The sequence below is a fragment of the Marmota flaviventris genome, chromosome 2 (genome assembly GCF_047511675.1).
Source record: "Marmota flaviventris isolate mMarFla1 chromosome 2, mMarFla1.hap1, whole genome shotgun sequence".
NCBI classification, from domain to species: Eukaryota; Metazoa; Chordata; class Mammalia; order Rodentia; family Sciuridae; genus Marmota; species Marmota flaviventris.
Genome location: NC_092499.1, coordinates 11,167,820 through 11,192,523, shown reverse-complemented (window position 1 = coordinate 11,192,523; position 24,704 = coordinate 11,167,820). Strand labels below are relative to the sequence as shown.

Genomic DNA, 24,704 nt, shown 5'->3' with positions numbered 1-24,704 from the left:
CGAATCCCCAAACCATGTTGTCCCTAAGACCTGTCCACTGGCGGCCCCTCCAGGTGGAGTCCCAGGCCTCTGGGTGATCCTGACGAGGTCACAGTGAACCGATCAGGGGATTCTGGCAGGTGAGTCATGGTGGGAAGGAGCCCCATGTCTTATTTAACCCTTGATCTCCCTGGGCCCTCTGAGAACCTGGGATTATGATCCCCAATCAACAGAGGGGAAACTCGGCTCAGAGAAGCTAAGGCTTTCCCAAGGCCACTGACAGGAGGCAACAGAAAGAGGCTCTCTGGTCAGCACGTGAAGGCTGGGGAAGGGTCCTCCAGGGAGGGCCATCAGCCAGGGATCTGGTGTGGGTTGATGGCTGTCCTCCCCAAAGTGTGTCCACATCCTCACTCTGGGACCTGTGCTTGTGGTCTTATTTGGAAAAAACCTTGTAGACATAATTAAGGACTCAAGACAAGATTATCAGAGAGACGTACAGGAGAGGGCCCCGTGGACAGGACGGCTGGTACTGCAGTGACATGGCCACAAGCCGAGGAATGCCTGGAGGGCACCTTCTGTGGTTTCAACACTTTATGTGGTAGCCCTGGGAATCTAACACAGGGTCAAAGCCCAATTCCAGGACCTTGATCTGAGGAAGAAGTCGGGGTGGTCATGCTGTGGACGTCCCCCTGGCACTGTCTTCTGAGGCTGAAAAGGTGTTCACGAGTGAATGGGGAACCCAGCGGTACGGGACCGTCCAAGCACAGCACGGCTGTTCCCACAGAGGGGATCTCAGGATGTCTGGAAGGGTCTGTTAAGTGGAGGGGTGCTCATAGTCCAATGGGGTGGGTCAGCAGGGCGGGATGCTGCCAGAATGACACCGAATCGTATGAAAAAGCAGGCACTCAGCTGTGTTTGACCCACAGCATCCAGAGTGATCTGAAGCCCTGGGAAGGCCCATCTCCCACTGTGTGTGTGTGGCGGAGGGGGGGGGTGGTCAGGGATGATGGGGGGGGGGACAGTGTCCTAATTAGCAGAAGCAGGAGGCAGCTTCCCAGGCAGGGGGAAGGACAGGAGTGAGGCCAAGCAAGCCAAGCCACTGTTCTAGGTGCCAGCCCTGCGTCCCCAGCTGCCCCAGACCCTGGCCTCGCCTGGATGCCCTGGGCAGGACACAGCAATCTGGAGGCTCCCCCTGGAGTGGCGCCCACCCAGCTAGGCCTGGGACACGGCTGCTTTCCTTCTCACTAGCCCTGACGGAGGGACACTACCTTGGGTGATGCACACCCAGCCAGGGACTCTGCCCCAAGGAAGGAGCTGTCCCTGAGGAAGAAGTCGGGGTGGTCATGCTGTGGTCCCCTGCTCTGTCCTTCCCAAGTGTGTCCACCCCAGAAGCAGGAGGTGGGTGTGCAGCCAGTAGGACCACACACATCCACAGAGAGAAGCTCCTTCCATTTCCCACGTGAACAGTGAGAACGACCCTTTTGACTTTGATCTCTAGAAGCTTAGAGGCCAATGGCCTCGTGACACCTTGAAGCTCGTAGCTACACCCCCTGTACCCCCGCTGTACACACAGCCTTCCAGCGGCCACTTTCCGGCTTGGTGACGTGGCTGTGGCTTCACAGTGAGATCTGAAGTCAGGAGGAGAAACTCCTCAACTTTGTTCTTCTTTTTAATAATTGCTTTGATCAGCATTCTGGTTTAATTTACATTTTTCCTGATTGCTTGAGTCTGATGTTTAAATGTAAAACTTTGAAATTTAAATGAGGGGAGGTCCCAAGCCATTTCGTATTCTTTATGGCACCACAGCAGTTGGGTCCTCCCAAGAAGGCAGAGCTGGGAAAGATCGTGAAGGTCTTTTATAGCCAAATCTATACAAAAAATCACTGCCTGACGTGTACATGTTTTTAAAAACCTTATTTGAAATTAAGGGTTCATATTTAGAAATTGGGATATTTTGTATTTTAAACAATTTTAATTTCTGACTTCCTCAGGACAATCAGGAGACGGCTGGAGTTGTTAGAGCAGGCACAGGGGTTCATCCTCACCTCGGGTATCCACCGTCTACCACCCAGCTAGCACGGCCCCTAGTGCTGTGGATACACTTGGTCCTGGGGAGGTGACAGTCTGGTGGCTGGCCTCACAGTCCTGTTAACAACCTGCTCCTAAGATGGTCCCGTTGCAACTTCTCCAACCAATTCCATTCACAGAAAGGGACACTGAGGTCCAGCACAGGAGAGTAAGTTGCTGATGGCCACTCGATGACCCGTGGCAGACACAAAAGGGGAGCCCCGGCCTCCTGATCTCCACTCCTAGGTCAGTGGTCTGAGCAAGGCTCCCGGCCTTGGTGACTGTGGAGCGTTAGCCCCTCCTGTCCCCCAACCATGATCCTCTTTAGCATCCTGCCCTCCCCGTGGACCCCACCTCTCTCAGGGTTGCCAGGACCCCCTTGTCCCCACAAAGTGGGGGATAGTGTCCAGGTTGGGCTGCAATCAGCCAGGCTGTGAGGAGGGTCCCCTCCTGCCTCCTGCTGAGAGGGACGCACATGGTGAGCAGCTGCTGTCCCCTGATGAATCAATCACAACCCGTGGAGCCCAACTTCACCATCTGAGTGACCCTCCTTAAGTTGGTGGCTGTTTTTGGAAATCTGATCCAATGACGCTCTCAGCAGGAGCAGCCACTGCCATCTTCTCCATCTCGTGGTGGCACAGTCGTTTCAGCTATGCACGATGGTCGCTCAGCATCCCTCGGCATCCCACCCGTTGGAGGTTACCAGCCTCCCTGCCTCTCCTCCCTGGCCGGTCTCCTCTCTGGGGTTCCCCTCTTCCGGCAGAGTGAGGAAGAGGGACCAGAGCTTTCTTTGCCAGGTTTCCATGGCAACAGGAGCTGTGGCTTCCAGTGAGGCTGTGGCTGCCTCTGCTCATCTCCCTGGCGTCCCTCAAGTGCTTCGGCCCTGACTTCCTGTGTGGCCTGGACAACTGGCATCTCCCCGGCCTGCAGCGTTTGGCCACACTGGTGTGTAGAGCTTGTCTCTCATGCGGGCCTTGGTTCAAATGCCACCTGCTCTGATTGGACTTCCCTGACTGGCTGTCCCCGTCACTCTTTATCCCCTTTCCTCCTGGCTCTCACCACAAGCAGAAACCCTGTTATTTGTTTACCGCCATCATCCTGCCGAGAAAGTCCCATGAAGGCAGAGACTGCCCTGCTCAGTGCTCAGCTTCCAGAGACTCGCACAGTCCCTGCCACATGGTGGGCACCGTCAATGGCTAGTGATGAGGTCAATGGCCCTATGCTTCATCCACAGATCTCAGCCTCCTCTTCCGTCCACGGGAACATCATTTACCCAGGTGTGACACTGGGCTGCTCAGCATCTGCCAGGTGGATTGCTTTGGAGTTCTTCACAAACAAAAGGGAAACAGAACAGCCTTTTAAAAAGATTCTTCAGTCTGGGACTGAAGGCCAAATCCATTGCTTATAACAAATGACCCCAAACCTCAGTGCCTGAAAGCAGTGACCTTATGTGCTCAGGATCAGGGCTCGGGGGCTCAGGCAGGGCTCAGCCAGGTCTCCTCCACCTGGGCTGCCTGCCGTCATGCACTGGCTAATCAGGGGGCTGGCTGAGTGGGCTGTGTGAAGGCTCCTCTGTGTGTCCGGCTCTTTCTCCATTTGGTCAGCTTGGGCTTCCTCCCAATGTGGTGGCCCCAGGGGACTCAGACTTCTTGAGTAGCAGCTGACTTCCAAGAAGAGTTCCAGCATGTAGAAGCAGAAGCTGCATATCTCAGGCTCAGCCTGGGACTTGACCCAGCGTTCCTTCTGCCCCCTATCAGTACAACAAGCCTAGGGGCCCCAGACTCCGAGGGAGGAGCAGCAAGCCTTGTGGACATAGTTCATCCACCACAGAGACCAGGCCCCAGTGGAAGGAGCCAGGGCACGTGGGCGGGACCTCGGCTGGTGCCACTAATTGGAGGATTACAACTATTCACAGGAAGTCTAAACCTGATGATGGGCCAAGAGGTCAAGGACGGTTTTGCTGAGCAAATAAATGCTAAGGAGGGGCACCTCAGCCCAACTTGGTTTCATTATTTGTAAACTGTGCTGGACACTAGGCTCGTCACACTCCTTGTGGTCACAAACAGAGTTGACGACACACTTTGAATTGCTTAAATAAATGAGCAAGAAGAATGTGTAGTATGGCTACTGGGGAGACTCACAGAACGTGAAACAGCTGGATCCCAGGGAAGACAGCGGGGGACCAGCTGTGGGAGTCTGTGGACCACCTCTCCAGGTTCCGCCACAGCCGTGGCTCAGCACATAAGGCTGCTGCTCATCCCGCCTCCCAATTCCACTTCCCAGGAGAGGGACTCATTTTCCTCCTGTTCAGCTGAATCACCGGCTCTAGCCTGGGATGAAGGGCCAGTCCTGGTCAGCACTCAGGGACTGACCACTGTATCAGGCGCAGATGCTGGAAAGGGAGATGGTTGAATTGAGACAAGAGAGACTCCTCTCAAAGTTGGGTTTGAATGTCAAGATGGGTGACACCACGCAAGCACCCAGAGGGTTTGATAAAGCCTCACACCCATATTGGGGGGTTTCCGGGGCGAGCAGGCCTGGCTGCTGGGGCTGGTTCAAAAGTGGATCAAGAGAGCCAGGAAAGGCGACCAGGTGGGGGTTTATGTTGGTTTTGGGTGACATGGGGGTGAGGATTCCTAAGCATGGTTTGAACCAGTCGCAGCACCAAAGGAAGGGGTCCTGGGCCTTCTCTCAGCAGACCCAGGTTGAGGACACAGGGACCAGGGAGGGATGAGGCAAAGACCTGTCCGCGGTCAGAATCAAAACACAGAATCAGTCTGTGTGGCAAGAGCCTGCTGTGACCCTTGGTGTCTCTGCATAGCTTATAAGACTGTTCCTCCCCTGTTCCCCCGGCCCACTCTGCTCCAGATGCTCACAGGCGGGAGGCTCTGGGCTGAGGGCAGAGGCGGCAGGAGGCAGGTGTTCTGCTGCACTGAGCTGCAGTGGCTCTGAACCCACGGAGCCCCCAGCAGAGCCTGGGAGGGAGGGAAGCAGGGTGGGTATGCAGAGCTGGCAGGACGTGGCTGCCCTGGGAGCAGAGATCCCCAGCCCGCCCTGCACTGCAGTTCAGGGAGTTCTACCCTCTCAAATAACCTGCCTGGATCAGACAGAATACGCCCATGGTCAAGGTGTCACGTGCTCTGCATGGACAGAATCGATGTCCTTCAAGCAAATCACACTGGAACCAACCAAAGGCCACCTCCTCCAGGAAGCTGCTCCTGTCCTCCCTTTCCGCCCCCTGCTCCATGGCTGCTGGCCTTCCCTGGGGTGACCTCAGTTGCCACCTCTGCTCCCTGGGGTCCAGGGGCTTCCACTTGGTCTCACACCTGCTCGGCGTTGCATCTGGGTTACCAAGGCCAGGCAATGGCCTTCTTCATTCTTCTTGACCCAGGCAAGATGGAGCCGCTGGAGAGGCACTGACTCTAGAGGTGCCAACAAGGTGGAGCCACTTCTGCAGAAGAGGTAAGGAGCGTGTGATTGGGGCTGAATCCACAGAGCCACCACAAAGGTACCTCGTCCTAAGAGCCAAGGCCAGAGGAAGGGGCAATGAGCACATCGTGAAAGACCCCCTGCCCATTCTCTAAGACTCCCTCTGGGTCGTCTAGCTATTGAACACTCCTGCTGTAGGATTTCACCCTCATTGGTGAAGGGAACCACACCAGGAGTTAGGCCACCTGGGTTCTGGACAAAGCTCTTCTGTTACAAAAGAACAAAGCCTTGGGTCAAGTGGCTTTGCCTCTCTGAAGAGTGGCCAGTGTACAGTGGGCATAGATACCTCCAAGCAGATAGGGCCAAGCGGGCCTAAGTCCATCTACCCACCCAAGGTCATAGCAAGACAGCTTCCCTTCACCCTGGGAACCAGGTGGAAAAGGTTCCAACAACATGTAGAAAAGGCCCAGCTGAGGCCACGGGCAGGTGGAAGAGTCACCCAGTGCAGTGGTGGAGGGAACCCCACCCATGGAACTCAGCTGCCCCAGAGCATGAGCCACCCACAGGACCCCCACAGAGGCCCAGGCCTCCTGTTCCAGGGAGACACCTACACCCATCTCCTGTGCACCCCAGAATGCAGCCTCTGCAGAAGATGAGATTCCGTGTAGGCGCTCCTGGAGGGCAGCCCCGGGGGCAGAGGAGCCCCCCACAGCCTCTATGGCACCCTCATTTGAGGGGCAGCAGGAGCCACAGGTGTCTGTGGGAGCAGACTTGCAGTAGAGGCAGTCCCCAGTGGCTTTGCAATTCTAACGGTGAACCCAACGCCCATCAGGCATTTCTGCAGGAAGCTGGAGCTTCGCGTCCTTGGATTCTCCATCTGGGGCTCTCGTGACCTGGGTCAGATTCTGCCCAAGCTGGGCTTCAGGGACCTGTTCCCCCAGTCAGCTAACCTCTGTGGCATCTCCAAACAGCAGAAACTGTGGGTGTCCAAAGTCAGTCAACCCTGGAGACCTCTGTGGGGACCTCTGTCCCTTGGAAGCAAACAGGTGGTGGGTACACTCCCTACCACTAGGTGGCATCAAAGAGCCTGGGTCTGTTTGGTCATTCACAGCCTCCAGATCCAAAACACAACCCGCCATGTGCTGGCCATGCGGTGTCTCCATCCGTCCCTTGAGAGATGGCTCCAGTCAGGTCTGGGAGATGGCATCTGCATAGATCATGGTGACAGAGAGCTGTGAATGCAATGATGGAGATGGCAGGACAAGCCCAGGCCAGGCCGGTGTGCGTGGGAGCGATGTTTTAGAGGAAGGAGACCTTGACTTCCACTGAGGGGTGCAGACACGCACCAGAGGGTACAGTCCGAGCGATGACTCTGGGGGCCCCTGGTTCCAGCTTTACTTGTCCTCAGCTGCACAAAGGACATACTACTGCTGACCTCACAGGATGGCTGTGAGGGTTACATGAGACTCCCTCAAACACATACCCACGGGACACTGGGGGCTCCGTTCATGACAGCTGTCATTACTGTGCATTACTGTGCCAGCAGCCACCCAATGTGTAGAGTCCCAGCAGGTGGCTTTGGGAGCCTGGCACAGCGGTGCTGATCACCTGCAGCTCCAGCCTCCCACCCTGGCCCTGCCCAGCCACCCTGCCATCCTGTCTGGGAGATGACACCGGTGGTTTCTCTCTCAGAGCTTCACAAGGCCACCCTGGGAGTGAGTGAAGTCCGCAGGGAGGCAGCAGCCACCACGGCACCTCTGTCAACACCACGGGCTCTGCTTCCTGTCGGCCAGGAGCAGCCAGCGGGTCCTCTGTCTCAATTGGCCCTTCCCCGGGCGGCCTATTTCACCAGCACCCAGGGTGTCCCCTCTGGGCAAGATGGTCAACCCCAGAGAACGATAGCCCCCCACCCCAGGAGAGGCCTGTCTGTCCCCCGCAGGCTGACGTGGCCGGGAGCACTGAGGGTGAGCAGCTGTGTTCAGAGTTGGGGATGAGCAAAGAAGGGGCCTGGAGGGCAGGGCCGAGGCGTGGGTAAGGGAAGGTGGCCGGTAGTGGGGAGCCCTCCCAGGTGGGCACTCGAGTAAACCACGTGCTGACCGTGAGTCCTGAAATAGGGGACTGTCAACAAACGCGCCCTTCTCCTGTCCCTCCGGGGCTTGCCCTGCACCCTAGAGCCCTGCTCCTTTAGGTGGGCATGGGGAGCACCAGGTTGCAGGGGGTCATCCAGGCGTGGGGGGAGGGGAAGCCAGCTGCCCCGTGGGGTTGGTGCCTTGTTCCAGAGCAGGGCTGGGAGGCCGTGGAGGCTGGATGGAGGCCTGGAAGGTGGGATAAGAGACTCCCCTGCCTGTGGCCATGGGGTGTGACTGGAGACTCCCAGGACAGAGGGCTGTGTATGCGACAGAGACACGAGTCGGCAGCCTGGTTCACACCTGGGCTCTGCAGAGATGGGCTCTGGGACCTCCAGCACATCCCCCCTCTTGGGCCTCAGTTTCCCCCTGGGTACTGAAGCCTGCCCCCGGTGACACAGCTCAGAGCTCTTCAGTGTGCCAGTGCACGGGGTGAGTTCTCCCAGGAAGGTCCCCGCTGCTGCAGGAGGAGGCAGGGTAGCCGGAAGTGGCTTTGTTTACAGCCAACCTCAGTAGTTTCTGGCAAAAGCATTCCCTGGGTATCGTCCCTGGATTTACTTGGGCCAGTGGGTCAGAGGGAGCCTGGCCTCTCTGAATGTGGACATGGAGTTCCAGGGACAGTTAGAGCAGAGACCAACCAGCCAGCAGGCCCCTCTCCTGTCTTTCTGGGCCTAACTCACCTTCTGCTCTGAGGTCCAGAGGAAGAATGCCCACAGCGCTTTACCATCAGCTGCTCAGCCTCTGAACACGAGCCAATGGGCCATTCTACTCCCCCTTTGCACAGTCAACACCATGGGCTCAAATCCCAGCTCGGCTGCTACAGAGCTGTGTGATCAGAGGAAGTTATCCAACCTCTCTGGGCCTCAATATCTCCATCTACAAGATAGAGATGACGATGGTTCCCTGCCTCTGGGAACCACTGCAAAACTATACATTTAATATGCGTGTGACATCCTGAGACGATGCTCTGGGAGCATCAGCTCCACAATTCTCACCACGATCCTGTGGCCCCGGAGCTGCCGCCTCTGAGTGGTAATCTCTTCCCATCAAGCCAGCTGCCCTGGGACCCCAATCCTTCTCATTTGGCACTTTTCCTACTCAAAATATTCATGTAGGATCCCAGCAGGAGTTTCCCCAAACTGGAGATGTTCTGAGGGCCCTTCTCCTGACACTGGTCCCAGAAGTTCCTACTTGAGCTTCAGAAGGTTCTAGATCAGCACCCACTTCTCCATTTCCCTCCTTTTCTCCTGGTAGATCCCGTAGGGACACAGTCCCTCGTGTCCTGTGATACCAGCTGCAGAATGTCCTGCTGTCTTCTCAGGTTGCCTGCAGCTTCTGTCCTCCAGGGCTCTCTCATGTGGGTCCCCGTCTCCGTCTCCCAAGGTCCCACACAACCGCTCCCTCTCCTCCTTGTGTCAGGCTGTCATCCTGCCATAAACACGGCTGGCCTGTCAATCACGCTGCCCACTAGATGAGGCCTCTCAGAGGCAGTCCCTGAGCTCGCTGCTGGACGTCGGAAGCGCTGGGCTGAGTGCAAGGTCACCGGCTCTTTGCTCTGCATCAGTACCCGTGACACCCCTTGGCCTGGAATTGATTGGGCAAATATTTGGCCCAGCTCCTCAGATTTCAAAATGACCTTTTAGAGAATTAAAATAAGTAAATGAAGACTCCGTGCAGGAGAACCTGTTCCTCCAGAGCAACGGGGCCCTCTTGTGTCTGTGGCCGCCTGTGGGGTGTCTGATCTGCGTGGCCCTCGCTGTGCGCCCAGGGCGGCCGACTCTTGGGAGTCTGCAGTCAGCACGCAGAGGAGCGGACGTGCCTGTGAGCACGTGGCCCTCCTCCAGCAGGAGAGCAGAGGCTCTGCACTGTGCAGAGGGAGGTCATCTGCCAAGGTGAGTGGCAGTGGTGCCCTTTGTCAGGCACGAAAGCCCTGGATTCCAGCAGAGGGTGCCGGCGTGCACGCGTCTTGTGAGCAGTGCACAGAGGCACGCAGCATGGCTTCCTCCTGGGCCTCACGCTCGGGTTCAGCCAGCAGTGAGGACTGGGGCCGGCGAGCTCCAGACAGGAGGACAAATGTCTTTCCCGCTCTGACACTCTTTATCCCCGGCCACCAAGATGTGTGGGGCTTCTCCACCTTCTTCAGCCGCACCCCTGGGGCGTCTGCTGTTCAGCTCATTCACAACTTTCCACCAGGAGTCAGGGTCCCACCCATGGGCAGGGGTCTCAGTCCCTTAAGGCCAGTTCCAAGCAGGAGGCTGTCACCTAAGCTCTGGCCAGATGGCTGCAAACTGGGGTCCTATAACCCCTTTGCCAGGTTCAGGGAATTAGCTGGGAGGGCTCACAGGGCTGGGGGACACACTTACTTATGTCCTCAGAATACAATATTAATAAAGGACAGAGATGAAGAGCCGGATGAGACAGACAGAAACACACAGGGCGAGGAATGGGGAAGAGGCTGGAGCCTCCATGCCTCCCTGGCTCTTCCTCTCCAGGCATCTCCGCCTGTCCCGTTGTCCCAGGTTCCCAGTCCCTGTCCCTTCATGAGGGCTTCACGGAGGCTCCCTTGCAGAGGCAGATCAAGGACATGTTGGCCACTGGCAACCAACGCAACCTGCAGCCCTCTCCCCTCCCGGAGGCCCAGGCTGGGGAGGAGGTGGCCCACTCTGCCAATCCTCCATCCCCAGCTTGGTTTCCCTGGTAACCAGACACCAGGCTTCCCCTTCTAGAGTCAGAAGCCCTTCACACCCAGGAACCCCAAGGGATTTCAGAGCTCCACCCCAGAGCTCCCGTCACTCAGGAAATGGCCAAGTTCTCGGGAGCTCTGAGTCAGGAGCAGGCATCAAAGGCAAATGTTAGAGCAGAGGATTCTCCAGCTCCGCGGTGACAGGTGTGTAAAGACCTGATGGGGACAGAGTACGAATATGTATTTCTTACTGTGTCACAACTCCCAGGCTGCCACCCGGACAGCTAGAGGGACCTCTCCAGGGCAGGAGTGGAGCCTGGTGTTTGCGGTCAGAGGAGCTCTGTGGCTGGCCACCTGGGCCCCTGTCTGAGATGGGCAGATGCAGAACGGACAGTCCAGGCTCTGCACACCTGCCATGCACGAGGTCAGCTGGGGCCATGGAGCCCAGAGCACAAAGCCTGCACCTGGCCAATCCACGGCCATTTCTTCTCTCACACTCTGGAGGCCCCAAGTCTGTGCTCCAGGGTTGGCATAAGGAGGATATGGGCCATGACTCTCCCTAGCTCCCAGGTCGCTGGCAATCAGGCCCTGACAGGGTCTGCACGGGCTCCTCCATCCCCACTCTTACCTTATTTTAACTTATCTCCCTCGGTTCAAATTTTCCTATTTAAAAATAACAGAGGCATATGGGGTCAGGGGCCCACCCTGCTCCACCGTGACCCCATCTTAACTAACCCTATCCCCCAGGGACCCCATTTCCAAGTAAGGCCACCTTCTGAGGTCCTGGGAGCTAGGACTTCCACATAAGAGGGGGCAGATTCAGCACAGGACACTGGGTGTGGCACTTGGTTCTTCTCTGTGCCTCAGCCTCAGCTGTGAAGGAAGGCAGCTGCTCCCTCCTGCCCACTGAGCCCACCCTGTGGCCTCTGGGGACCCTGACTCCTCACTTCCTGACTAAAGATCCTGCTGTATCCGACCCTGACCGTGGCCTCCTGCCTCCTTCCTTGGAGTCAGCCGCTCCTTCCCCTGCATCTCTGTCCATCCGTGAGCCCTCCTTCCTCTATGCAGGGCCTTTGCCAGGGCCCACAGTTCCCTCCCTGGTCCCCTCTCTGGTCCTCTTCATCTCTCCCTTCACCCTTGTCCCCACTTCCACTCCTGCCTCCCACACCTCCTCTATACCTACTCACCTGCTGCCCACCCACCCCTCCACCAGCAGGTACCACAGCCCATGTTCACCAGGCCCAAAGCTGGACTCATGAGCCCCCAAGGCTGCCTGCCCTCCGCTCACAGCGCCCACGCTCCCCCCTCCTCAGGCCTCCTCCTTACATCTGCCACTATCTGCAGGTCCAGGCCAGGCTCTCCCACCTAGAGAAGCCAGCACTTCCCCTTGGTCCTCTCAAGCAAATGACAGCCAAAGAGGTCTGTCCGTCACCCCTGCCTCCTTCTCTGGTGTGTGGGTGAAGTCCAGCCTGCCTCTGGCCAGCAGGACTCCCAGGCCTCTGCTCCTGAGGGGCCCCCTCTTCTCTGGGATCCTCCCACCCCCTCCTCCTGGCTGGCTCTGGGCCTGCACCGCCCCCTCTGCACCTCTGGTGCTGCTGCCCTGACTCCTGCAGCTGCCAGCCTGAAGCCCAGTGCCACCGCCTGGGGGTCCCCATTGCCCTCTCCAGCCCGTGAGAAGGGCCTTCCTCCCGGGGTCGCTGTGGTGCTGGTTAGAGCGTCGGGCTCCGTGCTCTCATTTGCCTCTTTAGATCAACATCTTCTGGAATCCAGGGTAACTTCTGGAACATGGTCAGCACTCAGCAAATACTGGATCAGATGGAGGTTCTGAAGGACAGAGGATGGACGGAAGGGAGGATGAGAGGCAGGAAAGAAGGAAGGATTAGTAGGAAGGGCCAGGGGTACTGACCCAGGCAGGCAGGCAGGTGACAGGCAGGGGCCCACAGCAGGATCAGAGCAGATGCTGCAGGCAGGAAGGTCAGCCCCTCAGTGTGAGAAGACGAGACAGGGACCACGGCTAGATCAGGAGCTTGGCCAAGCCACATCCCAAATTAGCCAAGAACCAGGAAACCGGGGGTCCACCCCTCCTGGCTTGACAGGGTCGTGGCCTGGTTTAGTGCTGATTGTCCCACATCCTGGGAAATTCCTCAGTCCCAAGCAAAGTGGGCTGAGTGGCCCCCTACTAGGACCAAGACTAGTGTCCAGTTCATAGCAGGAAGGGCCCCCAAGCTCCTGGGCTGATGTTCCTCAACCCTCCAAGGCCAGAGTGGGCCCAGGCCAGTACGGGGAGCAGAGGGCAAGCAGAGCCAGCCTCCTCCGACTGAGCAGAACGGCAAAGGCCACCCACGCTCCTTGGCTCTGCTCCCAAGGACCCTTCCACTGCCAGCCCTCCCCAGGCTCTAGGAGCCCATCCTGGCCACTGGCCCTCCCTATTCACTGTCCCTAGGTGCTGTGGATGGAACCGTGTCCTCCCAAAGTTCGTGTGAGCCCTAATCTCCAGGTGACAGGATTTGGAGAAGCCCTTAGGAGGTACGAGGGGCAAAGGAGGTTGTGAGGGTCCAGCCTCCAGAACCGCAGAGAAACTTCTTTCTGTGATCTAAGCTGCCCAGTGGGATGCTGGGTTAGGCAGCCCCGGTGTGCTGAGCCCTGAGACCCCCAACCCCCCCTTCAAAATTGACCCGCCATCAGCCCCATTTTCTCAGGCCCTTTCTGAGGGGCCGTGGGGAGTTCTGGGTTACCACAGGTTGCTCCCAGTTTCCCACGGTATTCCTTCAGAGGTTGGCTTGGAAAATCGTACCCGTGGCATCGCTCAGCCTTGGACGGTCACAGCGTGAGCAGCGCCCCAGGGTGCTGCATGGCCCCCTCTTTCCCAAAGCAGTTTCAGCTGGGAACTGTCTGGACTCCTTCTCGCTCCCTGTTGCTAGTGTGACCAAATGTCACAAAGGCAGAGGATTACACAGGACATTTATCCTCTTATTGCTGGGAGGCCAAAGTAGATCTCGCTGGGCCACAGTCCAGATTTGGGCAGGGACGCTTCCTTCTAGAGGTTCCAGGGGAGGGTCCTCTTCTTCTTCAATTTCCAAAAGCTTCCTCACTACTTAGAGAGAGACCTCCGTGACCCCTGGTTCCTCCCCCTGCCCTCGTCACCACACCACCTGCTTCTAACTCCACCTCCTGCATCTCTTTCTCTAAAGACCCAGTGATTACGTTTAGGACCCACCTGGGTGACCATGACACTCTCCCCATTCCTAGATCTTTACCCTAATCACACCTGGAAAGTCCCTCTGGTCGTAGCAGGTGTCACACACAGGTTGGAGCATGGAGGGCGCTGTGCACAGGTCACCAGGTGGGGCCTGCTCTCTCCACAGTGAGCCTGAGGTCAGGGCTCCCAGGGCTGCCGAGAAAGAGAGAGAACCCACAGGACTCCGGGAGGAACTTGACTCTGGCTTAAAGTGTCCACACGGCCAGCCCTGCAGTCCCGCTACTCAGGAGGCTGGAGCAGGACTCCATGCTAAAGCCCAGCCCAGACAATTTAATGAGACCCTTCCTCAAAATAATAAAAGTGTAAAACATAAAATGGGCGGGGTGGTGGCCGAGCGGTGGCGCGCTCCTCTAGCAGGCTCGAGGCCCTGGTTTGGATCCATAGTACTTCAAAGAAGGAAAAAAAAATCTAAAAAGTGCCCATGAATACGAGTTCTTAACACTGTAGAGTGCCCTAACTGGCCTCAGAACCATGGTGTGTAGGAAAGGAAACGTCTTGCAGGGTGTGGGGACCGGCTGGCTGAACATGCAGGTCATATGTCCCAGGTGCCTCCTGTCCTCTGCTTTACTGGGCCCTCTCGACACCCGCCTGTACCCACCTTCCTGGTGGTGGTCACACGCAGGGCCCTATGGTGAGAGGAAGCCCCAGGCCTGCAGACCTGGAAGCATCACGGCCTGAGCCAGCACCCTGCATGGACATCTTGGGAACACTGGTCAAAGAGAGGGGCAGAGAGGGCCCCAATTTCAAGGTAGAAAAGGACAGATCAGCTGAGCCACAGGAATCCCTGCTTCAGCCCTTTTCTGAGCAAACAGCAGGGTCCTTGAAGTCAGCCTGGGCACTGGGCCCTTCATTCCCTAATTTGGTACATGCCCTTGAACAATTCCTCTGTCCTTCTGATCCTGTGGAGGTGTTGATGCAATTGGGTGGATACAATGACCACAGCATCACAGCCATTGTGAGACTCTCATTGCCACCAGAATGGGGACTGTCCCTGATCAGTAAGTATAGCAGGCTAGTGGGGAGGTGGCTCAAGCCAGTCCCCTGGGTCCACAGGCAATGGCTGCAGAAAACAAAGAAATGGAGCCTGGCCAGGGGAGGGTGGCCAGCGGAGGACTTTTCCCTGCTCTGGAGTACAGCAGCTGATGACCCAACATTACTGTCCCTCCAGGTTTATGGTGGCCCCAGTAGGCTTGGTGACACTGGGTGGGTGGCCTGGTAGGAGCTTCTGTGCAGGCCGCTTCCCTGTGGCCAGAGTGTTGGCTGGAAGCCTTCTAGGGTAGGATAGGCAGGACCTGGGCGGCGCCAGGGGAGGGGACAGGGCTGCTGTGGTCAGTGACAAATGCGGGCTGCAGTCCTGCCTGACCTCTGCCCTGTCCTGAGCCCTAAGGACTGCCACCCTGCTGTGTGCACACTAAGCTGCAAGACAGAGTGAGTACGGACACTGTGGCTGTGGTCTCGCGGGCCTGAGGCTGCGGGGAGGGACCCAGGGGCACTCTAGAGTATCGGGTCTGGAGGGCTCAACATCTCTCGGGAGTCTCAGAGGGACGGGAAGGGCCCTCCACAGTGCTGAGAACAAGAGGGGGCCACCCGAGCCGCAGGGGAAATCCTCCCAGTGGCGCGACCTTGGGCTGCACCCTGAAGCTGGCCGAGCCTCCGTGTCCCCACAGGTGGGAGGGAGGTAGTCACAGCCCTTGCCCGTGTGACTGAGGCACAGCCCCAGGGGCAGTGCCCACCAGCCACACCTGGCTGGAACGTAGATCAGTGTGGTTGTCACCTTTGGAGGGGCCACTCGGGTCAACCGCTAGGTTTCTGCTCACCCTGCGATGCCCAGGACAACACCCCCACCCCCACACACAGAATGCTCCTGCTCTGAGTGTCAACAGGACAAGATTGAGAAACCCTGACCCAAAAGGCAGTGGCGACAAGCTGTCTGCTGGATGGGGGCCGCTCCCTCACGTCGGAGAGCCTCAGGAAAAGTTGCTTCCCTAGATAAGGCGCCTGGTGGAGGCAGCCTTGAGGAGGGCGGGCGGAGGCTCGGGAGCTCCAGGAGCCTTGGAAGTTTGCTGAAGAACCCAAGCCGAGCCAGGTGAGCGGGGTGTCCGGGTTTTCTAAGGATGGGCTCTCGGCAAGGAATGCCACAGTGAGGGGCCGCAGCTCCCTGGGCCGGTGTCCTCATTCATCGGTTGGAGCCCGAAGCGTGGAGCGTGAAGAGGCTGGGACACCTGGGGGTGGAGGACGTGTTCATGACATTGACCAAGGTGACGCACACGGCATCTTTGGTCTCCAGGCTCCGGCCCTGTTCTCTAGGGATGCAGGGCTGTTGGTCAGTTAGACCTCAAAAGAGAGGGTGTTAAAATATAAGGCCCAGCTGAGCCACGGGGAGGGAGTTACTTGGGGTCGCATGGCTGGAGAGCCTGGAGCTGGGGTGGGCCCAGCAGCAGCTCCCAGCCTGGCTGTGTCCACCCCAGTGTCCAGCTGGCATCTGCTACCTCTGAGGAGGAGGGGGGTCCAGGCTTGTATTCCTTCATTTATTCCACAGTGGCACATGGGGTCCCTCCAGATAACTGGTGGAGCTCTGGGAGAAACATGAAGAGCCATTATGGGAAATAACAGGGGGAGGGAGAGGTTCAGGCGTGGGGGGAATGTCACCAAGGGTGACATGAAAGCAGAGCGTGAACCTGTGCAGAAGTGGCCTTGGGGGGGACGGTCAGAAGGGAACTCTAGAAGAGAGTGGTGTGGGGGAGGGCCCAGGGCAGGACAGAGACTGCTGGGGTGGGGGAGTCTGGAAGGGAAGCATTAGGCCTGGGGACTCACGTGACCCAGGCAGAGCAGGGCAAGGTGAGGTTGACGGGGGCCAGCGCAGCCAGGACACACAGGGATCCTCAGGCCACATACAGTGGGCAGCAGTGGTCTTCTGTGGCCGGGGGAGCTGGGCCAAGGCCGTCAGGGAAGGAGCTTCTGTCCCATGCCGTGTGTACAGTGGCCCCCGGCACAGAGGGGAGGCCACTAGTGGTCCAGGTGGAAGCAGGGTCTCCCCTTAGGGTGGTGGGGAGAGTGGAGAGAGGCAGGGAGGTCGGAGGCCTATGTGGAAATAGAAATCCACAAGCCTTGCTCATGGGCTGCAGACGGAAAGGTCAAGGTTGCTTCTCCCATGAAGCCCTACCCAGGTCTTCAGGGTCTGGACGAAGCGCCGTCCTCGTCAGATCCACGCCCTTGTCCCTTCGTGATTAGCAGATGCTGGAAAGACCCTCCTCACCTGCACACTTCTCTCGGCTGAGTCTGGAACCAGACCAGGTGGGACCTTGTTGCCCAATTTGGAATGAAAGCCAGCAGATTTGACGTCCACGTATCGTAGGGGACCAGTGGAAAACAGGGCAGAGCCTCCTCCCCTTCCCCCTGCACTGCCACATACCTCAAGCTTGAAATTGCAGGTGAACTTGAGTGGTCTCCTCTCTTCCTCCTGCAGGAATGTTAATGTCAGGGTCCGGGCTCTCCCGGCACATAGCGGGGCTGGTCTGCGGCCAGGGAGGCTCCCTGGGCCCGCTCAGAGGACCCAAAAGGCTATCAAAGCCACGTATTTCCACCAGAGGCCCAGGAGCTTGATGGCGAAACCCAGGCTTTATAACCATGAAGCTCAAACACACCCTGAGGCCTCCACTTACAGAGAGACTTCTCTTCACACCACATTGCAGGGGACGAGCCCTTGAGAGGGGACATTGGGAGTGAACACGTCCGTTCCACTAAGCCTCAGTTAATTCACTGTAAGATTGGGGCTAATAACACTTAATTTTGGAGAATATTTTATGTAGTAATTGTAGTGCTTCATAAATAGTGGCCTTAATAAAAGGGTGGGCCCAAATGGAGCAAGACTTCTGGGTCCCAATCCTGTGGCCCAAGGGAACCTGAGTGAACCTGGGACCCTCCACCCCATGAGCAGACCTTGCTCTCCCAGGAGACCTAGGGACTTCTCACTCTCAGGTCTCTGGTGTTCAGGGGTTTGGGGACATGGTGGGGGCAGCTGTTGGCCACAGCACCTTCCAGTCCTGGTGTTGCTGATGAAGAATGCAAGGGTTGGGTTGGGTGGCCTGGCCAGCTGCCTAGCAGCCTCACGAGGGCTCTGCCCACACAGGATGTCCCCTGCTCCTGGCTGCTCCAGCCATGGGGTTATCAGCTCTGTGCTGATCTGCAGGGGACTCAGCCAAATGGTTTCTCTAGGGCAACTCGATCTGCAGGAGAGGGCACACTGTACTATAGATAGACTAGTTTAAAGGACACACAGTAGTACACGGCCACCTGGTCCCTCACAGAGCTCCAGAGATGGCCGTCACTGTGGGAACAGGGAGGGAGAACAGCCTAGAATTTGGGAGTATGTTCCTGAATTATCTGCAGATTAGGGCTGTCGCAGAGGCTGCTGAACCAGGATCAAAGATGCAGGAGGCTGAGACTCCAAGACACAATCAGGGTCAGAACTGGTCTAAGTCCACCCCTTGCCAGTCAGCAGGAGGCTCCTCCTTGGACCTTGGATTACCCCTCTGTAAGATGTAGAGAGAGCCCACCTCCCTGGGGGGGGGGGGTGGTTGAAGGAGTTGATGACAGCAGAGCACCTAGCAGAGGGTGGGCAATGCCCCCACCCCCCACCCCGTGGCCCATGACTGCAGAGGCTGCTGCATTGGGCTCCCCACGGCCAGACATTCTGCAGGCAGAACATTCTTCTCTGAGCCCAGGTGCAAATGGGAGAGGAGGGCTGGTCAGGATGACCTACCTGAGCCCTTCAGCCTTGTTCAAAGACGGGCCTGTGGTCCTGGTCCGCCTGATGCCCCAACCTATTCTTGTCCCAAGGTCTCCCCAAGTGGGCCACTCGGTAGCAGTTTCCAAAGCTGCAGTTTGGGTTCCTTTAGGGTTTGGCTTTGTCTGGGTCCTGTGACTGGCCGGCTGTCTCTGCTCACCCTGGCTCTAGGGGACCTGATGACCTGCTGTTTGGAGAATAAACCTAGCAGGGAAGGACTTGCTCCAAGAACAGTGTGCAGGATGTAGATGCTCCCCAGGGCTGGCCGAGCTGCCTCCAGGCACAGCTGAGGACATGGGGTGCCAGGTGTCAGGTGTCAGGTGGAGCTTTGGCCAGACAAGCCATTCAGATGCCTCATATTTGCATAGCACTTGCTCCCTGGGAGGCTCTGCTCCCAGAACCCCGTGGGCCAGTGCTGCTTCTACCCTGACTCACAGTGGGGAGGGTGGCTTGGGGAGCACTGGCCACCCAGAGTCACAGTGTGAAGTCCTAGTAGGCTGAGAGGTGAACCAGGCAGCTGGCTCCAGAGCGGGGCTCCTCACCACTATGGAGGTAGAAGGAGGACTTGGGGCCACAGCCAGATGGGGGGCACAGGCAGGAGGGAGGACACGAGCAGAGACAGAAGGCCTGTGAGCAGGACCAGTGGACCACCCTGCAGGACTTCACTCTTGGTGTGTCTGTGTCCTGACTTCCCTATCCTCACCTTTTTAAAAAAAAAAAAAAAAAAAAGAACACAGTCTTGTTGGCTTGGGGCACACTCCAGTGACTTCATTTTAATGCCATGAGCTCTTTAAAGATCCTTTCTCCAAATACAGTCACATTGTGAGGTGTCCAGGGTCAGGAATTTTATGGGCACTTTTCAGATGCTGATGAAAGACGGGGAGGTCGGAGGCTCACAGTAAGAGTGCGGAGTTTTTCAGGAGGAGACGCGGCTCTCTAGGGACAAAGGTGGCCTGTAGCAGCCCTGGCAGACGGATCAGTACCATGATACCCTGACCACCGGGCTCAGGGGACATGCAGTGGCCAAGCCAGCAGGGCAGAGGCCCAGCGGGAGGAGCTGGTCTGAGCTCTCAGAGGGACCGGAGCCTTGCCAAGCGCTGGGCCATGATACCCCAGGGAAGGTCAGGGGCTTCTCACCCCTGGAAACCTCCCCGATGCCCACCACCGACGGGAGCCTTGATGTGAACGAGAGGCCAGGCGTCCCGCGCTGGCAGGCCCCTGCCTGTCCTCGGGTCTGCACTTGCTCTGCCTTCTCCTTCCTGGCCCTATCGTAGATGTCCACATCCCCGGTCCAGCCCCTCCAGCCATAGCGCCCTCCACAGGCCCTCACCCCTGACCTCATGGGTACTGTCACTCCTCTTTGAGGCCACATGGACCCAACCGGAGGCTGGGTGATGAGTGGTGACAACTCTCTAGAGCGTCAGCTTCACCTGTCTCTCTGCCCACAGCTCCAAGGACTGCTGCCGGCGCCCTCGCTGAGAACACCCTCCCACATCCCCTCCAGGACAGCGGCAGCCGCCATGAAGCTGGTCCTCCTCTTGTGCCTGACGCTGATCAGCCCTCAGCTGGCCTCCCTCCGACGCCACAACTCTCGTGAGACAAAGAAGAAAATCAAGGAACCCGCTGTCCATGACACAGTGGCCCCCAGCACCAGGGAGTTCACCTTTGACCTCTACAGAGCCTTGGCTTCCAATGCCCCTGGACAGAACATCTTCTTCTCCCCCCTGAGCATCTCCATGAGCCTGGCCATGCTCACCCTGGGGGCCCGCTCCAACACCAAGGCGCAGATCCTGGAGGGCCTGGGCCACAGCCTGCAGCCCGGCTCGGAAGAGGAACTCCACAACACCTTCCAGAAGCTTCTGCAGGAGCTCAGTCAGCCCAGAGAGGGCCTCGAGCTCAGCCTCGGCAACGCCCTCTTCATGGACCCTATAGTGAGCGTTCAGGAGGGCTTTCTGAGGGCCATGAAGACTATGTACCAGGCGGACATTTTCCCCACCAACTTTGGGGACTCCACAGAAGCCCAGAAGCAGATCAATGACTACGTGGCAAAGAAAACCAAGGGCAAGATTGTGGACTTGATCCAGAACCTCGACAGCACCCACATCATAGTGATGGTGAATTACATTTTCTTTAAAGGTGAGGTTACAAGTTCCGGAGAGGTAGAGCCGTTATCTCCCTGGATTCCCTGAAAACGCCCCTGCTCTCCAACGGCTCATCTGCTCCTCTTTGCAGATGCTGAGCCCTGTGACCTGCAGGGGAAGGGGGACAGACAGAGTAGGGGAAGAGGGGAGAAGAGGGGGGAATCAAACTGTCAACCCCCAGAGTCACAAATAGTGTCTCAGAGCCTTTGGGTTACTACAGCAAAACACCACACACTGGGTGGCTTATAAGCAACAGAACTTTATTTCTCACATTTTTAGAGAACAGGAAGCCTGAGATGGAGCTTCGACTCAGTGTCTGCCGAAGCCAGGATCCCCACAGCTAGCACATTCACACAGCGGGAGGGGCGCGTGGGTCCCTGGGTCCCTCCCACAACGGCACTGACCTCACTTACGAGGACTCTGCTTTGGCAACCTAACGGCCTCACAGAGGCCCTGCCTCCTGGCACCATCACCTTGGGGTCTAGGGTTTCAACAAATGGATGTGGGGAGAGGGAACAAATTCAGAGCAAGGAATACCAGGCTTGGATTCTGAGTTTCTTGTCCCTCAGTCCAGGACTGGTCCCCTTATAGCAACTGTGAAATAAGCTAAGCATTGGTTCTGGGGCAGGGCCCACCTTGAGAACTATTAAGAAGTCAGAAGCGGTCATTTGCCATCCTTGATTAGCAGTGCCCATGGGAAGCAGCCAGAGAAGGAGCCCAGGGAAGGCCTCCCAACAGGGATGATCATGTCCTTCCAGGACCCCTTACACCTCTGTGCAAAACCCAGATCAAAATGCAACATCAGGAAAAGAGTAAAACACAGAGCACCTCCCCTAGACATCAGGGAGCACCTCAGGCATCAGAAAATCAAAGGGCTTCCAAAGACATGAAAGCCAACCTTCTTGTTTTTCAAATATGGAAGGAGAGGCACCATGACAAGTGGAGACATACCCTAGGGTTATAAAGGGACCTGCCTTCATAGTCCAGGGTGCAGGTTCTGCTACACTACAGTGAAGGCTCTATACAAGGAGACGCTCTGCGACTCTGCTTCCTGAATCCACTCTTCCTTTGCAGCACAGAATGCCTCACCCTTACCCAGTTCTCTTCCCTCCCTGTCGCCCCCCATCTTTAGCTAAGTGGGAGACAGGCTTCAGCCCCGAAAACACCAAAGAGCAAGATTTCCACGTGAACTGGGACACCACCGTGAAGGTGTCCATGATGAACCGTGAGGATCAATATTACTACTTCCTGGACCGCAACCTCTCCTGCGAGGTGGTGGGGGTCCCCTACGAAGGCAACGCCACTGCCCTTCTCATCCTCCCCAGCGAGGGCAAGATGGTGCAGGTGGAGAACGGCCTGACCGGGAAAAGGCTGGGGAAGTGGCTTCACTTGCTCACCAAGAGGTACTCTTCAGACCACTCCAGGGCCGGCCTGACCCTGCCCGAGCCCAGGGACATCCTTGGTCCCCAGGACCACACAGTGGTGGTGGGAAGGACCCACCCAGCTTTGGAGCTCCTTCCAAACCCAAAGTCACCCAGCAAAGTCCTAGGCCAGCTGGAGGGACCCGGGCAGGAAGCTGGGTTCGCTGGGGAGGTGCCAGAGTGGGGCAGCCCAAGTCCAAGTCCAGACCCAGGGGAGGTCTGTCCGAGATGAAGGGCAGAGAAGCCCAAGAAGCTGAGGGGCGTGCCTGGAACACAAGGTCAGGGAGTCCCGGTTCGGGCTGAGGACGGCTCTTTTCTTTCTCTAGGCAGCTGGACCTTTACCTTCCCAAGTTCTCCATCGAGGGCTCCTATCAGCTGGAGAAAATCCTGCCCAAGATAGGGATCAGCCAAATCTTCACCTCCCAGGCCGACCTGAGCGGCCTCACCAACCACTCCAACATCCAGGTGTCCGAGGTGAGTCCAGAAGTCCCCGAGCCACCGCCTTCAGGAATGGCCTGCCCTGCCCTGAGATCGCCCCGCCCCCTCCTCTTTTCCACAAAGATGTTACTTTGGGCTTCTTGCCCCTTGCCATAGGAAGCCATCGTGCCTGGGGGGATGGAGTGCAGTCATAACTGGTCAAAACTCAGAATCCTGTGCAAGCCCCTTCCCTTCCTAGCTGCGTGAGCTCCAGCAAATACCTGAGACTCTGAGCCTCCTCTCTCTCGTCTGTCAAACGGGGAAGTCACACCTCACTGTGAGGTGTCACGAGGATTCAGTGACTTGACACACGTGCAGTCTCCTCTGGGCACAGCGGCTGGCACAGTGGCTGTTCAGATGTTCCACTTCCTCCCTCTCCCAGGCTCAGGTGCACAGACGCCTGTGTTGGAGCCGTAGGTGGCTTTGCCATTTCCCCGCGAACCCTTCTCCCAGCCCTGGGTGGCCAGATAATGCCTGCTGTCTCCCTGCAGATGGTGCACCGCGCCGTGGTGGAGGTGGACGAGTCAGGAACCAAAGCAGCTGCAGCCACAGGGACAGTCTTCATGTTCAGGTCGGCCCGACTGAGTTCTCAGAGGGTCGTGTTCAACAAACCCTTTCTGCTGGCCATCGTGGAAAACACGGACTTCCTCTTCTTTGGCAAAGTGACCCAACCCTGAGGGCAGTTTTCTCCTGGGATTCACAGGCTCCACAGTGGGAGACAGGGGTGAGCATGGCCCATCTATCTGCTAGTAGCTGGTGATGAACATAGGTTTAGCTGACTATCGGGATATCACAAATAATAATAAGATCAATATACTGGTGATTACTTCTTACACAATTGCAAGACATGGGTGCTTGGAGAAACCTGGAGAACATTTGGTCTTGACCTTGCTATCCATCAGTAGAGATTGGCACTGAAGCTTAGAAAGACCAGTTGACTCATCCAAGCTCCCACAACATTAGTACCCCAGACAGGCCCAGAGTTCAGGCCACTGATGCTCAGATCAGTGGTACAAACGCATTTGGAAGACACTTCCGGTTGCTGAGAGACACCAGGAGGCAAATTTTTAAGTTTTGTCCCCCATCTGGATGGGGCTACCCACCCTGCTTTAACCAGCTGTGTGACAGTGGATTCACACTGGCCCCCTCTGGACTTCAGGATCCTCATGTCTCCAGTGAAAGGATCCCAATAAAGGACCCTTGAAATATTTAAAAGGTTGGACTGTCCCATGTCAGCCTTGGTTGATTTCAGCACATTTGAGTGTTAGGTAAAACAGAGGCCAGGGTGGAAATGTCCCAATGCAGGATTGTACTAACCGGTGAATAGTTATCCTTTCATGGGCCTGGCTGGGGAAGACAGAACTGAGGTCTATTGCAAAGGGGAGAGGAGCGGCTGCAGACCCTGACGACTAACCTTGTGAATTTTATGTCAGCAATAATAATAAAGCATTTTTCAAATACTGGGCCTCGTTGTCTTTGTGGCGGCAGCTCTAGGAACGGTGACACCGACAACTTGCCATGCTCTAGACTTGGTGCTGGGCACTTGCCTGCATGCTCCCATTCACTCCTCACGGCACCCCCAAGGCAAGGTGCCACCTTCATCCCCAGTTTAAAGACAGGAGGTGAGTCTTGGTGAGGCTGGGTGGTATACCCAGGTACAGAGCCCAGATGACTGGATGTCCCCAGAGCCACCGGCTCAGTCCCATGCTCCGCCGTGGAGGAGAGATGATGAGACAAGGGGAAGTCCCGTGAGTGGCCCAGGAAAGCTCCTTTTCTGCCTTTCCCAAGTCAACAAGCTCCCTTCACTGTCAAATGAAGGGGACCAGACACCAGAATTGAAGGGTGAGCACGTGAGTGCATCTTCCTCACTCGGCCTCTTACTGTCCCCAAGTTAGCTGCCCCCAGAGCCCCTGCCCACCCGACGTGCATGTTCTTATCCTGATTTCCTTGAGGCTGTGCCCACTGCTGTGACCTCAGGGCCTGGACTGTATTAAAGCTGGCACCCACGGGAGGTACCAAGGCCAGAAGCCTGGGTTTTGACAATCCTCCATAGAACTGAGCACCTGCTGTGTGCCAGCCTGTGCCGGATGCTTTGCATGCGTGATCTCATTCGTTCCCTGACAACCCACCAAGATTTGTCATTGTCCTCATTTTATAGGGGAAAATAGCTAGTGACAGTGAGGGCCAGACTCCAAGATCCCAGGTGGCCCACCGGTTGACCATGGCAGGGTGTGTGGCTGCAATCAGACCCAGACCTCTTGTTTGTGTTTATGCCTAGAGCTCAGGGCAGCTGGCCAGGACTGGACCTCCTCATGGGGTCACCCTGCCCCTGTGTG

At 57.1% G+C, this 24,704-nt stretch overlaps 1 protein-coding gene across 2 annotated transcripts; it reads left to right on the top strand.

Moving 5' to 3' along the window:
- Window positions 1-14,860: 14,860 nt before the first annotated feature.
- On the top strand, window positions 14,861-23,828 carry LOC114104701 (plasma serine protease inhibitor-like). Of its 2 annotated transcripts, none has more exons than XM_071607570.1 (5): window positions 14,861-14,971; window positions 19,778-20,465; window positions 21,603-21,873; window positions 22,218-22,365; window positions 22,860-23,828. In XM_071607570.1, the coding sequence occupies exons 2-5, from the start codon at window positions 19,850-19,852 to the stop codon at window positions 23,043-23,045; spliced, it is 1,221 nt and encodes a 406-aa protein (XP_071463671.1). In that variant the 5' UTR covers window positions 14,861-14,971; window positions 19,778-19,849; the 3' UTR covers window positions 23,046-23,828. The 2 variants fall into 2 exon arrangements, with proteins under 2 accessions (XP_071463671.1, XP_071463672.1); XM_071607571.1 differs by lacking the exon at window positions 14,861-14,971 and adding an exon at window positions 15,005-15,629.
- Window positions 23,829-24,704: the final 876 nt, after the last annotated feature.

What these genes read in the sequence shown, in the direction of transcription:
- LOC114104701 (XM_071607570.1), top strand. Translation starts at nt 19,850, where the DNA reads ATGAAGCTGGTCCTCCTCTTGTGCCTGACGCTGATCAGCCCTCAGCTG. An exon ending in CTTCACTTGCTCACCAAGAG is followed by an intron (nt 21,874 to 22,217) that starts GTACTCTTCAGA and finishes TTCTTTCTCTAG; the next exon opens with GCAGCTGGACCTTTACCTTC. An exon ending in CCAACATCCAGGTGTCCGAG is followed by an intron (nt 22,366 to 22,859) that starts GTGAGTCCAGAA and finishes GTCTCCCTGCAG; the next exon opens with ATGGTGCACCGCGCCGTGGT.